Below are 13,798 nucleotides of genomic sequence, written 5' to 3'. Positions count from 1 at the left end.
GCAGCTGCATGTGGAGGAGCGGAGACGTGAACCCGGTTCCCCAGATTATGTGACTACCGCTCTTAACCACTACACCACACTGACAAAGGTGCACTTTCTTTTGTTGTGTTACTTGTTCATAATTCTATATAGCCGGGCCCTCCCAGCCATGCCCAATAATTTTCATGCTACCCGTTTCCCACCTTTCTCTCACCGACCCATGACACCAAATTCCCCACATTTTAGTGATAGTGAGAGCTGTACATTCTCTAGGCTTGGTTATTTCTCTGCCCATCTGTTCCTCTGCATGGTTTCCTCAGTGCCACGTGTCTTCCCTCATGGATTATTTCAGCAGCAGGAACCAGAACGTCTGTGATGGATGTCACACCAGCTCCCCATAGCATTCCTCACCCTTGCAGTCTGCACATGGAAAAGTGTCTGGGATGATGTGAACCTCTGAGGTGAAAACGTACTTCTTTTTCTCAGATTCCAGGAAAGTTACCTACAAACAACATTGCAGTTCTGCTCAGTACATTACCTTACAAAGAGTGGCTGCATTGGGAGCATATAGCACAGAAATTTCTAAAATATAATTGTTACGTCTTACTGCATATTTTAAGAGTAGTGCCCTATGGCAAAATACTTAATGACTGTGCAAAAGCAGCTTTGGATCACTTGGTTTCAGTTAATATACTAGGTTGGCAGGGGCTGGGACAGAGCAATGGGAACTCACTCCATTGTGGGGATTCGAACTGCTGACCTTCTGATCGGCATGCTCAAGAGGCTCAGTGGTTTAGACCACAACACCACAGCTTTCATGTACAGCATTTAGAAGTTGCTTCATCATTCCTGGAAGGCATAGGGCCCCTCCAAGATGGATATTTATATTATTTATGGTAGTCATTATTATTAAATTTAAGATCAAAAGTAGAAACAAACAAAAAAGACTTGTTTTTTTTTGGTGAGTGTATTTTACAACATGTCATCAATGCAACAGAAGTGTGTTATTGATGGTTTTACACCAGACTGGCCACACATTCAGTGGCGTAGCGTGGGGGTGCAGGGGGGGCTGGCCGCACCGGGCGCAACATCTGGGGGTTAGGCTTAGGGTGCGCAAATCCACGGGTTAGGGGGCGCAAATCCACGGGTTAGGGGGTGCAAATTACTTGCCTTGCCCGGGTGCTGACAACCCACGCTGTAGCACCCTGCTTGTGGTTAACGCTTAGCTGGAATGAAATATTCAACGCAGCAATAGAGAAATTAAAATAATAATTTATTTGTCAGACAAATAAATGAGAGACACAGTGGTATATGGTTACCAAAGCTCTGCCCACTCCAGCCCTGATGGTCAGCACTTATATTTCCTCAGCCCAGCCCCCTTGCTCCTCCTTTGGCTGCCTCTGTCCAATCAGCCTGGTTGAAATTCCTATTGGCTGTTTGCTTGAACCAATCATAAAAGATACACCCATTTCCTATTACCTTTTATGGGAGACAAAGAGCTATATTTCCTTCTATCTATAAATGGCAAACAAGTAGCCATATATCTTACATTTGCCTCAACAAGGCACCTTAATTACCAGATCACCTCTTGCCCTTCTTACCCTTTTGCCCTCCAAAACAGATGGCTAATGGTTTTAAATTTTTATCTTAAACAGAGGTCAGAGATCTTGGGTTCACATTCTCACACACCATCAATGAAAGATCTCCTTCTTTGGAGGTCTTTAAGCAGAGGCTTGACAAGCATATGTCAGGAGTGCTCTGATGGTGTTTCCTGCTTGGCAGGGGGTTGGACTCGATGGCCCTTGTGGTCTCTTCCAACTCTATGATTCTATGATTCTATGAAATAAGAATCTAACATAAGAATCTAACATTTCTTACTTTCTAAATCCTTTGCATAATTACATTTAAGCCAATATATTTCATACATAACATATATAGATTTTTAGAAGCAAAGGCCTTTTCTAAGTAAAAAAGGAACTTAGTAAAAAACACTTTCCAAAAGCAACCCCCCTTTCCTGGCCAGCTGCTTTTCCCATTAGCTCTTGCCCTTTAACCTGTGGCTCAAGTCTCTAATGGGAGACACATGTATTATATTTTGTTAAACAATGAATCCTACTATTTAACAACTCTTAATTAGTGCTTTTGCAGCTTGATTGTATTCTGTAGGGTCAGTAACCTAGTAACCTTTGCTCTCAGCCTGTAATTCCCTTTTTACAACTTTGAGAATTTTGGCTCCTGCTATAAATAAATCAGGGGGGCCTTTGTCTAGGAGGATAAACATCTGCCAGTCTTTTAGCCAGCTGGTCTTCTGCCTGGCATAAAAACATCTTTAAGCTCATTTTTAAAATACAGGCCTTGATCAGATACCTCAACGCTATGCCACTGCACACATTAGTTGTTCTGCAATGTTTCCCCAGCAGCATTATTGCCATCTGGAGGAGCACTCATGTACTATGTGCAACAAAAACAGGGCGAAACCTAAACTGGGACATTTGTGACATAAAACTTTAGAGGTTTCAGTAGGATGTTACAGGACATGAACCAACTGGAAACGAAGCCATATGTTCCACCTCAAAACTTTCCTAGGTGCAAACAGTATTGAAAGTGAGATTGCCTATAACTGACCCAATACCATTGCGAGTACATCTCATGAATGCTCAATAACAAGCACATCTGGAGAGGCACACCAGAAGTGAAGTAATATAAGTGGTTACTAATATTTGCCCAACCATGTGATGTAGGTCAGTATCATTTTCGCCATCTTATAAGAAATGTGTGCAGAGGGGCAGTGAAGGAAGAAGCACCATTCCATAATTACACCATCCTGAGTTAATACCAGGGCCGGGATTTGGAATGGCAATACAGTGGTACCTCGGGTAAGTACTTAATTCGCTCCGGAGGTCCGTTCTTAACCTGAAACTGCTCTTAACCTGAAGCACCACTTTAGCTAATGGGGCCTCCTGCTGCCGCCGCGCCGCCAGAGCACGATTTCTGTTCTCATCCTGAAGGTACTATTTCTGGGTTAGCGGAGTCCGCAGCCTAAAGCGTATGTAACCTGAAGTGTATGTAACCCGAGGTACCACTGTACCCAGCTCATAGCTCTTCCTGTTAATCACTCCACTTTTCCACTTTAGGAGCACTTCATCTAAGCTAGGGGTCTGCAAACTAAGGTCCGCGGGCCGGATCTGGCCCAATTGCCTTCAGGATCCGGCCTGCGGATTGTCCGTGGATTGGCATGGGGATTCTGTTCGTTTGGGCTGTGCCATTTCCCCCCTGCACCATTCCATTCCCCTGCCCTCTCCCTCACACACACCACGGTGGCGCCTCCTCCCTCCCTCCTCCTGGCTTCTCCCCACCCTGCCTAGAGGAGGAAGGGGGCTGGGCTGAGCTGGCTGAGCGCCATTTTAAGCAGCCCCTCTTCAGAGCCAGCCCTTTCGTGCCACTCATCTTGCTGCCGTCCTGGTGCTTCTGTGAGCCAGAGAGTGGAGCGGACAAGCTCCCTTTGCCTACCCACGAGAAGCAGCAACAGCGGCAGCAGCGGTGGCAGCCCCTGGGAAGGTAAGCACAGCGGCTGGGACTGGGGGCTGGGGAGGAGGACTACTTGCCCCCTCGCCTCTTTTTTCCAGCCCCTCCCCCCACCGGTGCTGCTTCTCCGGCCCACCACAAGGTCTGAGGGACAATGGACCGGCCCACAGCTGAAGTTTTTTGCCAACCCCTGATCTAAGCCATAACCTGTCCCAAGCACACTTCATGAAAATCCCACAAATACTGGTTTTTATTTCTGGGTGGCAATGAGGACATAGTACTGGAATGGGGTGGATGCTTATGAGCCATTGTGTGACCTGAGAAAGGTAGACCAACAATGTCTGGCCTGCTTTACTGTTAAATGTTCCAGTACTCATATCATTATATGACACTCCTAAAAGAACATGCTATTTCCAGGAAGACTGATCAGGGTGAATCTCCATCGGTCCTGATGCTCGGTGAATCCTTATGCATGTGTATAGGGATGTGTGTGTTACCTCAATAAAGAAGGCTCTCCATCCTATATCTGGCTTTGTCATTTCTGCCTTATAGACACCCGTTTTCTGCAAAGAGATAAAACAGAAGAAGGCACTGAGACCTAGCATGGTGTCTTGTATAATACTGAGCTTAACGAAGTCTCAAATGTTCATTAGCATGAATGTGGGGAAGAGTGAGGTGATGTATAATAGGGAAGAGGGGAACAACCAGTGCTTTTTTCTAAAAAAATGTTTAGAGGTACTCTCATTTTCCTACTCATATTGAAATACTGCCCCTCAATGAGGCCAAAATTAGATTCACAAAATGTTTGGGGGTATGTGTCCCCCTGCGTCCCCCCAGAAAAAAAGTGGCTCAAAGTGGGGCAGGGTGGGAGAGGATGACATCCCACTTCTTTCCAGGTGACCCTAAACCACACCACTTATTTCCAATGGATGTAAACCTATCCCATTTTGTTACACAGATCAGGTTCTCACCCCAGCATTACAGAAAGTCACTATCTGCACAATCCTGTACTTCAGGGAGGGGGAACCTCGGGCCCAGGGGGAAATGTGGCCATCCAGTCTGCTCTACCCTGCCTTTGGGATTCTCAACAAGCCCCGCACTCTCCCAACCACATCCCTCACCAGCTGTGCTTTCCTCCCTCCTGGAATGTTTTGGTCTTGCTGGAACGTGTCTTTGAACTCTGATGCTGTTTGCTTGCTTGGATGGAGGATAGAGAAGGATGTGTGAGTGTGAAGAAACTAGGCTATTGCACAATGGTAGAATTCACCTTGATTGTGCAGAAGGGAATGTGGTCCTCTGTCTGAAAGAGATTCCCCATCCCTATTATACATGTATACTCATCAGCCCCACTTTGTTAGCAGGCCTTTTTCTCTCGCATAGATGTTTTTATGACTGCAGCATAAAGACAACATTCTTCTGCTCACACATGCCTGGGCAATGCTAGATGGAAATAGGCTCTGCTGGGCTTTGAAATAAAACCATCCTATGGACTCCCCCATGGGAAAGACAATATTCCAGGCAACTCAGACAGTGAAGGAATCCCATTCCATTTATTGGTTTGATGGCTTCCTTCTTCAATTTATGTTCCACCCTTCCCCCTGAAGGAGCTCAGGGACTTTACAGGATGGGCCTTCTGTCCACATGCTTGCTGTGGCACATTAGGTTTCTGGTCATCCAAAGTAGACATGCCAGCAGTGGGCTTTCCTTGTTTGTTCTTATCACTCTTCACATCACAAATGGAAACCAACAGGTGTCTGTGACACACACCACACAGAAATCCTAAATGAATGTGCTGTGCAAAGTACCACATTGTGGAAATCTGCAAACATCGAGCAAGTTCAATGTCTCTTCTCAACTTTAAGGGGAGGCATCTATTTCCCAAGAACTGCTTTTGTCTCTGTCTGTGTCTTTGGAACCCCTTGACATCCTCAGCTTTGTGAAGAAACTCTAAAGAAATTCTAAATCTAAAATCCTCTTACCACTTTCTCAACCTTGCATGGAAACCATGATACACGATGACCCCGAAATCGCCTGAAGTCTCGCCTAAGAATGAGAAGGGAAAGAGGAGGTACAGGATGAGCTGCTTTTTGGAGAAAAGTACCGTCAACAATACAATATGTCTTAATTCACATCGCAACACAAGGACTCATATTTATGGAAATTTAAGATAATATTTACAAGATTACCCACCCATTATGATGGGTCTCTAATGCTGTCAACCTGATCCAGAATGTTCAAGAGCATCCTTAATAACCTACTCAGTGGTCCCTTCTGAATCTTTGATAGTAGGTTTTAACACATACAAAAGACATTGGCGGACTTTGAACTTTCAAATTTCAGTGGCATCCTGTGCAATGCCAAAACTTGGGTTCCCCTTGCCTCACAGCTTCTATACTACGTGATTGTTGCAGTACCCAGTGTGGGTGAACCGCTCATGCTCCCTCAAATAAGACTCTGAAAAGGATTTCTGGGGGGTAAATGAAGAATACAGGGATCTATCTGCACTGTACATTTAAAGCAGTATCATGCCACTTTATACACTAATGCCTGCAAGAAACCTGGGAAGCACAGTTTGTTAAGAGACCCCCATTGCCCCCCCAGAGCTAGAATTTTCAAAGTGGTTTAACAATTGATCTCTTTTCCAAGGAACTCTGGGAATTGTGACTTCCAGCACCCTTAACAAACTACAATCTCCAGGATTGTGTGGCTGTGCTGTGTGTGGAGCCATTACTGTACTGTTTAAATTGGTATGATACTGTTTTAAATGTACAGTGCAGATGAGACCTAAAAGTTTGCAGAGCTGCTCACTGCTGACTGATAGAAGCCCAGTGGCTTGCTTGCTTCCTTTCAGGAAAATTTAGTAAGCTTTAAGAAAGAGAAGACCTCAGGGGCTTTTTTGTATGTTGACTTTGTATGTTATTCTATATACTAACGAATTATATAAAATTTTGCTGAAAGAATACTACCTCTTAGAGTTCAGAGTGTTAGCAAAGAAACATTTAGTTGCTGAAGGTTCCTGATCTGTACGGAGATGGATAATGCCTTTGGAATTTGTCTAGAAAGAGAGAGAATATCACAGAAAAATTGTCTCCCTCCAGCATACAACTAAAAATGCAACATCAGTGTCAGGAGTAGCTGCAGCTGCACATGAAGCGCTTGCAAATTGAGAAAAAAATTACTCAAAAACATCACACAAAAGCACCAATACATATCAGTAGAATTCGCAACTGACAAAAAAGGCTGCATTGAACCACTATGTCTGTGCTGAATCACTGTAGCTAAATTTAATATTTTAAGGAGTTGATACACTTTTAAAAACTAGCATGATTAATGTTATGTACTGAAGTTCTCATCCTGGGCCAGCAGGGGGATACTGTAGATAGTTATGCAAATGAAGGATCGAAAGTGACATTCAGTGATTGGATAGTTTGTATGCAAATGAAGGATTGAAAGTGACGTTCAGTGATTGGATAGTTTTAGAAAGTTGCAACAGTTACATTGTTCTAGAGCTCAATATCAGGAGTGCTCTGATGGTGTTTCCTGCTTGGCAGGGGGTTGGACTCGATGGCCCTTGTGGTCTCTTCCAATTCTATGATTCTATATAAGCAGGCTGACTGAGCTCTTCAGTTCAGTTCTGTTCTGGCCTTTGAATAAACAAGAGCTGTTTGAAGAATCGCTGTGTCGTCTGATATGTTCACCCACAACTTAACAATTAACATCGCTTTCTTTTTATCTGTATGACAGTTCAATATTTGGAGAAAGTTTGGGATGGGGGATAATGATTAATGCATCACTTACTACAATTGAGAGCCAGTATCACATAGTGGCCAGGTTGCTGGAGACACACTTCCAAACCCCTGTCTTGCTTAAGGAGTGAGATTTAGGCTTTGAAAAGATGTTGGTTTGAACTTTGGTGGTCTCCAGCTGTTATGATAAAGATAATGGGGATCATAATTGTTTCTGTTACTAAATTTAAAAAAAAAAAGTTGAGTGGAAAATAAGGTGATATTTTAAAAGGAATGTTAAGAGATTAGGATTTGCTGAATTAACAAATTGAACTAGAGAACAAGAAGGGGAGGTATGAGGAAGTCAAAGAAACATGTGACTGAAAATTGTTATTGAAACTGAATTGTTTTTAATATTTTTCTTTTTCTTTTTCTTTTTGTCTTTATATAAAATTGGAAAATTTAATAAATATTCATTAAAAAAAAAGAGAGAGATTTAGGCCGGCCACTTAAATTGCATATCATCTCTGCATCCCAAAAGGAGCACACAGATCTCCATCACATTTACACACACTAATCTATACATATAGGGTAAAAATTAGAAATATTACTACATTTTAAATAGAAATACAATATGGTGGTGGGGAAGATTGTGATTAAGTGACCTGCTCAGCCTGCTGTCCAGGTGTTAAGTGTCAGTGGGTGATTCAAGGCCCCCAACTCTCTTTTATTGGGGTTCTTCTTTATCTTTAAACTGCACTTGAACCAGGCAGCTCTTCAAATAGAGGACTCCAGCAAACAGCATTTTCTAGTCATCCAGAAGTAGGACTGCCTTCTCTAAAGTAGGGCACAGGGACCCCCTAGTGATCTTGAGCCATTCTATCTCTCTCCACTTCCTCCCCCCTTTTTCTTGTCGGGAGATCTGTGCTCAGATTTCTCATACTATATTTTTGAGATAAATGCAGCAATTTTGTTGTTGTTGTTGTTTAGTCATTTAGTCGTGTCCGACTCTTCGTGACCCCATGGACCAGAGCACGCCAGGCACTTCTGTCTACCACTGCCTCCCGCAGTTTGGTCAGACTCATGTTTGTAGCTTCGAAGACACTATCCAACCATCTCGTCCTCTGTCGTCCCCTTCTTCTTGTGCCCTCCATCTTTCCCAACATCAGGGTCTTTTCCAGGGAGTCTTCTCTTCTCATGAGGTGGCCAAAGTATTGGAGCCTCAGCTTCACGATTTGTCCTTCCAGTGAGCACTCAGGGCTGATTTCCTTAAGAATGGATAGGTTTGATCTTCTTGCAGTCCATGGGACTCTCAAGAGTCTCCTCCAGCACCATAATTCAAAAGCATCAATTCTTCGACGATCAGCCTTCTTTATGGTCCAGCTCTCACTTCCATACATCACTACTGGGAAAACCATAGCTTTTACTATACGGACCTTTGTTGGCAAGGTGATGTCTCTACTTTTTAAGATGCTGTCTAGGTTGGTCATTGCTTTCCTCCCAAGAAGCAGGCGTCTCTTAATTTCGTGGCTGCTGTCACCATCTGCAGTGATCATGGAGCCCAAGAAAGTAAAATCTCTCACTGCCTCCATTTCTTCTCCTTCTATTTGCCAGGAGGTGATGGGACCAGTGGCCATGATCTTCGTTTTTTTGATGTTGAGCTTCAGACCATATTTTGCGCTCTCCTCTTTTACCCTCAATAAAAGGTTCTTTAATTCCTCCTCACTTTCTGCCATCAAGGTTGTGTCATCTGCATATCTGAGGTTGTTGATATTTCTTCCAGCAATCTTAATTCCGGCTAGGGATTCATCCAGCCCAGCCTTTCGCATGATGAATTCTGCATATAAGTTAAATAACCAGGGAGACAATATACAGCCTTGTCGTACTCCTTTCCCAATTTTGAACCAATCAGTTGTTCCATATCCAGTTCTAACTGTAGCTTCTTGTCCCACATAGAGATTTCTCAGGAGACAGATGAGGTGATCAGGCACTCCCATTTCTTTAAGAACTTCCCATAGTTTGCTGTGGTAGACACAGTCAAAGGCTTTTGCATAGTCAATGAAGCAGAAGTAGATGTCTTTCTGGAACTCTCTGGCTTTCTCCATAATCCAGCGCATGTTTGCAATTTGGTCTCTGGTTCCTCTGCCTCTTCTAAATCCAGCTTGCACTTCTGGGAGTTCTCGGTCCACATACTGCTTGAGCCTTCCTTGTAGAATTTTAAGCATAACCTTGCTAGCGTGTGAAATGAGTGCAATTGTGCGGTAGTTGGAGCATTCTTTAGCACTGCCCTTCTTTGGGATTGGGATGTAGACTGATCTTCTCCAATCCTCTGGCCACTGCTGAGTTTTCCAAACTTGCTGGCATATTGAGTGTAGCACCTTAACAGCATCATCTTTTAAAATTTTAAATAGCTCAGCTGGAATACCATCACTTCCACTGGCCTTGTTATTTGCAGTGCTTTCTAAGGCCCATTTGACTTCACTCTCCAGGATGTCTGGCTCAAGGTCAGCAACCCCACTACCTGGGGTGTACGAGGCATCCATTTCTTTCTGGTATAATTCCTCTGTGTATTCTTGCCACCTCTTCTTGATGTCTTCTGCTTCTGTTAGGTCCTTACCACTTTTGTCCTTTATTATGGCAATCTTTGAACGAAATGTTCCTTTCATATCTCCAATTTTCTTGAACAGATCTCTGGTTCTTCCCATTCTGTTGTTTTCCTCTATTTCTTTGCATTGCTCGTTTAAGAAGGCCTTCTTATCTCTCCTTGCTATTTTTTGGAAATCTGCATCCAATTTCCTGTATCTTTCTCTATCTCCCTCGCATTTTGCTTGCCTTCTCTCCCCCGCTATTTGTAAGGCCTCATTGGACAGCCACTTTGCTTTCTTGCATTTCCTTTTCATTGGGATGGTTTTCGTTGCTGCCTCCTGTATAATGTTGCGAGCCTCCATCCATAGTTCTTCAGGCACTCTGTCTAGCAAATCTAAATCCTTAAACCTGTTCCTCACTTCCACTGTGTATTCATAAGGGATTTGATTTAGATTGTATCTTACCGGCCCAGTGGTTTTTCCTACTTTCTTCAGTTTAAGCTTGAATTTTGCTATAAGAAGCTGATGATCCGAGCCACAGTCAGCTCCAGGTCTTGTTTTTGCTGACTGTATTGAGCTTCTCCATCTTTGGCTGCAGAGAATATAATCAATCTGATTTCGATGCTGCCCATCTGGTGATGTCCACGTGTAGAGTCGTCTCTTGTGTTGTTGGAAAAGTGTGTTTGTGATGACCAGCTTGTTCTCTTGACAGAACTCTATTAGCCTTTGCCCTGCTTCATTTTGCTCTCCAAGGCCAAACTTGCCCGTTGTTCCTTTTATCTCTTGATTCCCTACTTTAGCATTCCAATCCCCTATAATGAGAAGAACATCCTTCTTTGGTGTCGCTTCTATAAGGTGTTGTAAGTCTTCATAGAATTGGTCAATTTCAGTTTCTTCAGCACCAGTAGTTGGTGCATAAACTTGGATTACTGTTATGTTAAAAGGTCTGCCTTGGATTCGTATCGAGATCATTCTATCATTTTTGAGATTGCATCCCAGTACTGCTTTCGCCACTCTTTTGTTGACTATGAGGGCCACTCCATTTCTTTTCCGGGTTTCTTGCCCACAGTAGTAGATATGATGGTCATCCGAACTGAATTCGCCCATTCCTGTCCATTTTAGTTCACTGATGCCCAGGATGTCAATATTTATTCTTGCCATCTCATTTTTGACCACATCCAACTTACCCAGGTTCATGGTTCTTACATTCCAGGTTCCTATGCAATATTTTTCTTTACAGCATTGGACTTTCCTTTCACTTCCAGGCATATCCGCAACTGAACGTCCTTTCGGCTTTAGCCCAGCCGCTTCATCAGCTCTGGATCTACTTGTACTTGTCCTCCGCTCTTCCCCAGTAGCATGTTGGACGCCTTCCGACCTGAGGGGCTCATCTTCCAGTGTCATAACTTTTATATGCCTGCTGTCTTTGTCCATGGAGTTTTCTTGGCAGGGATACTGGAGTGGCTTGCCGGTTCCTCCTCCAGGTGGATCACATTTGGTCAAAACTCTCCACTATGACCTGTTCATCTTGGGTGCCCTGCTCGGCATAGTTCATAGCTTCTCTGAGTTCTTCAAGCCCCTTCGCCACGGCAAGGCAGTGATCCATGAAGGGGATGCAGCAATTTAGAAGACTGTATTTGTGTAGGGCCAGCACTTTCCCTTAACACCATTTCCACAATGAAAATCTCTTCTTCCAAAACTGATTCTTCAAGAGGAAATAGTCAGATGTGGGTCAAAGCGAATGTGATTTCCACTCATGAAAACAGCCTGGTGAGAAATGATTTAGCTTAGGGTTACCAGATGTCCCCAGTTCCCGGGGACAGTCCCTAGATTTGCAAATCTGTCCCAGGACAAATTCCATCCCCTCAATGTCTCCAGATTTGCAAACCTGTCCTCAGGAAACGTGGCAGCGACAGACTCAGCAGCCCAGAGCCAGCCTGGTTAGGTTGGTTCTGGCTGGTTTCAGGAGCTGCTCGCTGCCGTGATGCCCGCCATTTTTCCTCTCCGGAAGTCCCCATATGATGTGTCTTGTGCACAACACATCATATGGGGCCTTCTGGCAAGGAAAAATGGCAGGTGACACGGCAGCAAGCAGTAAGCAGCAAGCAACAAGCAACTCCTGAAGCCAGCCAGAGCCAACTGCGCTACCAGGCTGGCTCCAGGCTGACTGCCGCTGCTGCCGCCGTTGCCGAAGGGGAACTGGGGACATCCGGTGGTACAGATCTCCTTCCCCCTTTGTTTTGACTGATCGGGGGAGGCTCAGGAGTTGTGGGCGGTGTGCCATTGCCCAGTTTTTTAAAAACTCTGTGCATTTATGTTTCACAGGGTGCGAAAGAAGGGCTTTGCACCCTTATAAAATATGCTTGGGCCCAGGGTCTTTTGCCTCAACATTCCCACTACTGACTCCCTGTTGCTATTCAGCTTCAAAAAAGTGTCCCTGGATTCATTGAAAAAAAATCTGGTAACCATAATTTAGCTGCCTCCCCAGATCATCACAACATCTACCCAAATCTGTCCATAGTTGCATTTACCTTTTCTCAACAGCAACAGTGACAACAAACAAAAGAAGAAGAAGAAAAGGCAACCCTATCACAGTTCTCACTTTGGCCACGACAATGTATCCCACAAGGCTGTTGTAAGGATAAATACTAAAAGATCTACACACCTCTCAGTCTTTCTGAAGGAAGATGAAAGCCACAACCAATAGTATATTTATACTACTGAAGTAAACTGGTCTAGCAGTCATTTGCTCTTCTATAGGACTCAAGAGTACACAACCAACTTTCTGAGCCTGTTCTGGATCACTTCAGGACACTTTCTCTGTGATTGAAAAAGGAACTGAATCCTATATTCTGATACAGTAAGTACAGAGAACACCCAAGATCTTAGGAGGCCAATGAGAAATGTGGCAATATTTTGATGTTTACTAGAACACTCAAGGCTAACCAAGGGTGCCCTCAGAGAATGACCAAATGCTATAATCAAAGAATTGTAGAATTAGGCCATAAGGGTAATGTAGTCCAACCCTCTGCAATGCAGGACTCTTTTGCCCAATGAGAGGCTTGAACCCACAACCCAGAGATTAAGAGTCTTGCGCTCTATCAACTGAGTTATGCAAGCTATTGTTGCCATCATTTACTGGTAGGGTGCCATCTGTCCTGTATAATACAGGATTGTCCCGTATTTCAATGTAACATGTTACGTCCTGTATTTGTCCTATATTTCAGGTCTTCTCTCTCTTCCTCTCTCCCCCCCCCCTCTCTCTCCCAAATTAGGAATCCTCTCCAAATGTATGTGTTTGAAAGCGTGTGTGAAATGTCATTTAAGCTCTGAATAGCCAAGCACAGACAAATTTACAAATTCATGTTTACATGTGCGTGCACATGCATTTGACAAATTGCAGAGGGGCCATCCTGTTAGGCTGCAGCAGATTGTAATGGATTGCTTTGAAGTCCATCCAGCTCCAGTTTTTTAAAAAAAGAATCACCCCACAACTGCCATGTCCTGTATTTTGCCCAAACAAAGGTGGCAACCCTATTTACTGGTAAAAGACAACATTAACCAAGGTTTGCATATCATCATAACAACCTTCCTGTTTTCAATATTTGTGATAACTTTTTAGGAATCTTGAGCTCGACTCCATCTCCTTAGTACTGTAAAGGAGACTCGATCTGTTAGAGACAACATGCACCCATTGCTTGGGGTGAATTAGAAAACATGCTTCTTGACATCATCGGCAACATCAGTTTTCCTCACCTCCACCCTTTCCCAAGAAATTTGAGGTATGTTCAAATTCTGCATGGTGCTGAGATAAATGGCTCTACACGTCTCCAAGATAGATGCTTTATCCCCAGGGCGCGATGCCACAAAGTGTGTGGTGTTTGGGAGGAACCTGCAGGCAACAAGAGAGATTTTTTGCAAAAATAGCTTCCTTGTAATAGAGAAAGATATAGCAACGACGTGTTTCTTCTAACCACAGAAATT

At 43.8% G+C, this 13,798-nt stretch overlaps 2 protein-coding genes across 2 annotated transcripts in view; both read right to left on the bottom strand.

Moving 5' to 3' along the window:
- The window catches only part of LOC310755510 (autocrine proliferation repressor protein A-like), a 101,321-nt gene that overhangs the window by 48,521 nt on the left and 39,002 nt on the right, over positions 1-13,798 (bottom strand). The window lies entirely within an intron of this gene.
- Positions 89-13,798, bottom strand: part of LOC310755512 (autocrine proliferation repressor protein A-like) — a 30,228-nt gene continuing 16,518 nt past the window's right edge. The window contains exons 9-13 of the mRNA XM_083598426.1: positions 13,571-13,706; positions 6,471-6,559; positions 5,484-5,547; positions 4,002-4,067; positions 89-481 (exon numbers count right to left, since the gene is read on the bottom strand). Coding sequence (XP_083454552.1) covers positions 362-481; positions 4,002-4,067; positions 5,484-5,547; positions 6,471-6,559; positions 13,571-13,706 — 475 coding nt within the window. The 3' untranslated portion in view covers positions 89-361. The remainder of the gene's footprint in view (positions 482-4,001; positions 4,068-5,483; positions 5,548-6,470; positions 6,560-13,570; positions 13,707-13,798) is intronic.

This window comes from Podarcis filfolensis, assembly GCF_964270895.1.
Source record: "Podarcis filfolensis genome assembly, chromosome: 2".
NCBI classification, from domain to species: domain Eukaryota; kingdom Metazoa; phylum Chordata; class Lepidosauria; order Squamata; family Lacertidae; genus Podarcis; species Podarcis filfolensis.
This window is presented reverse-complemented; position numbering and strand designations above follow the sequence as displayed.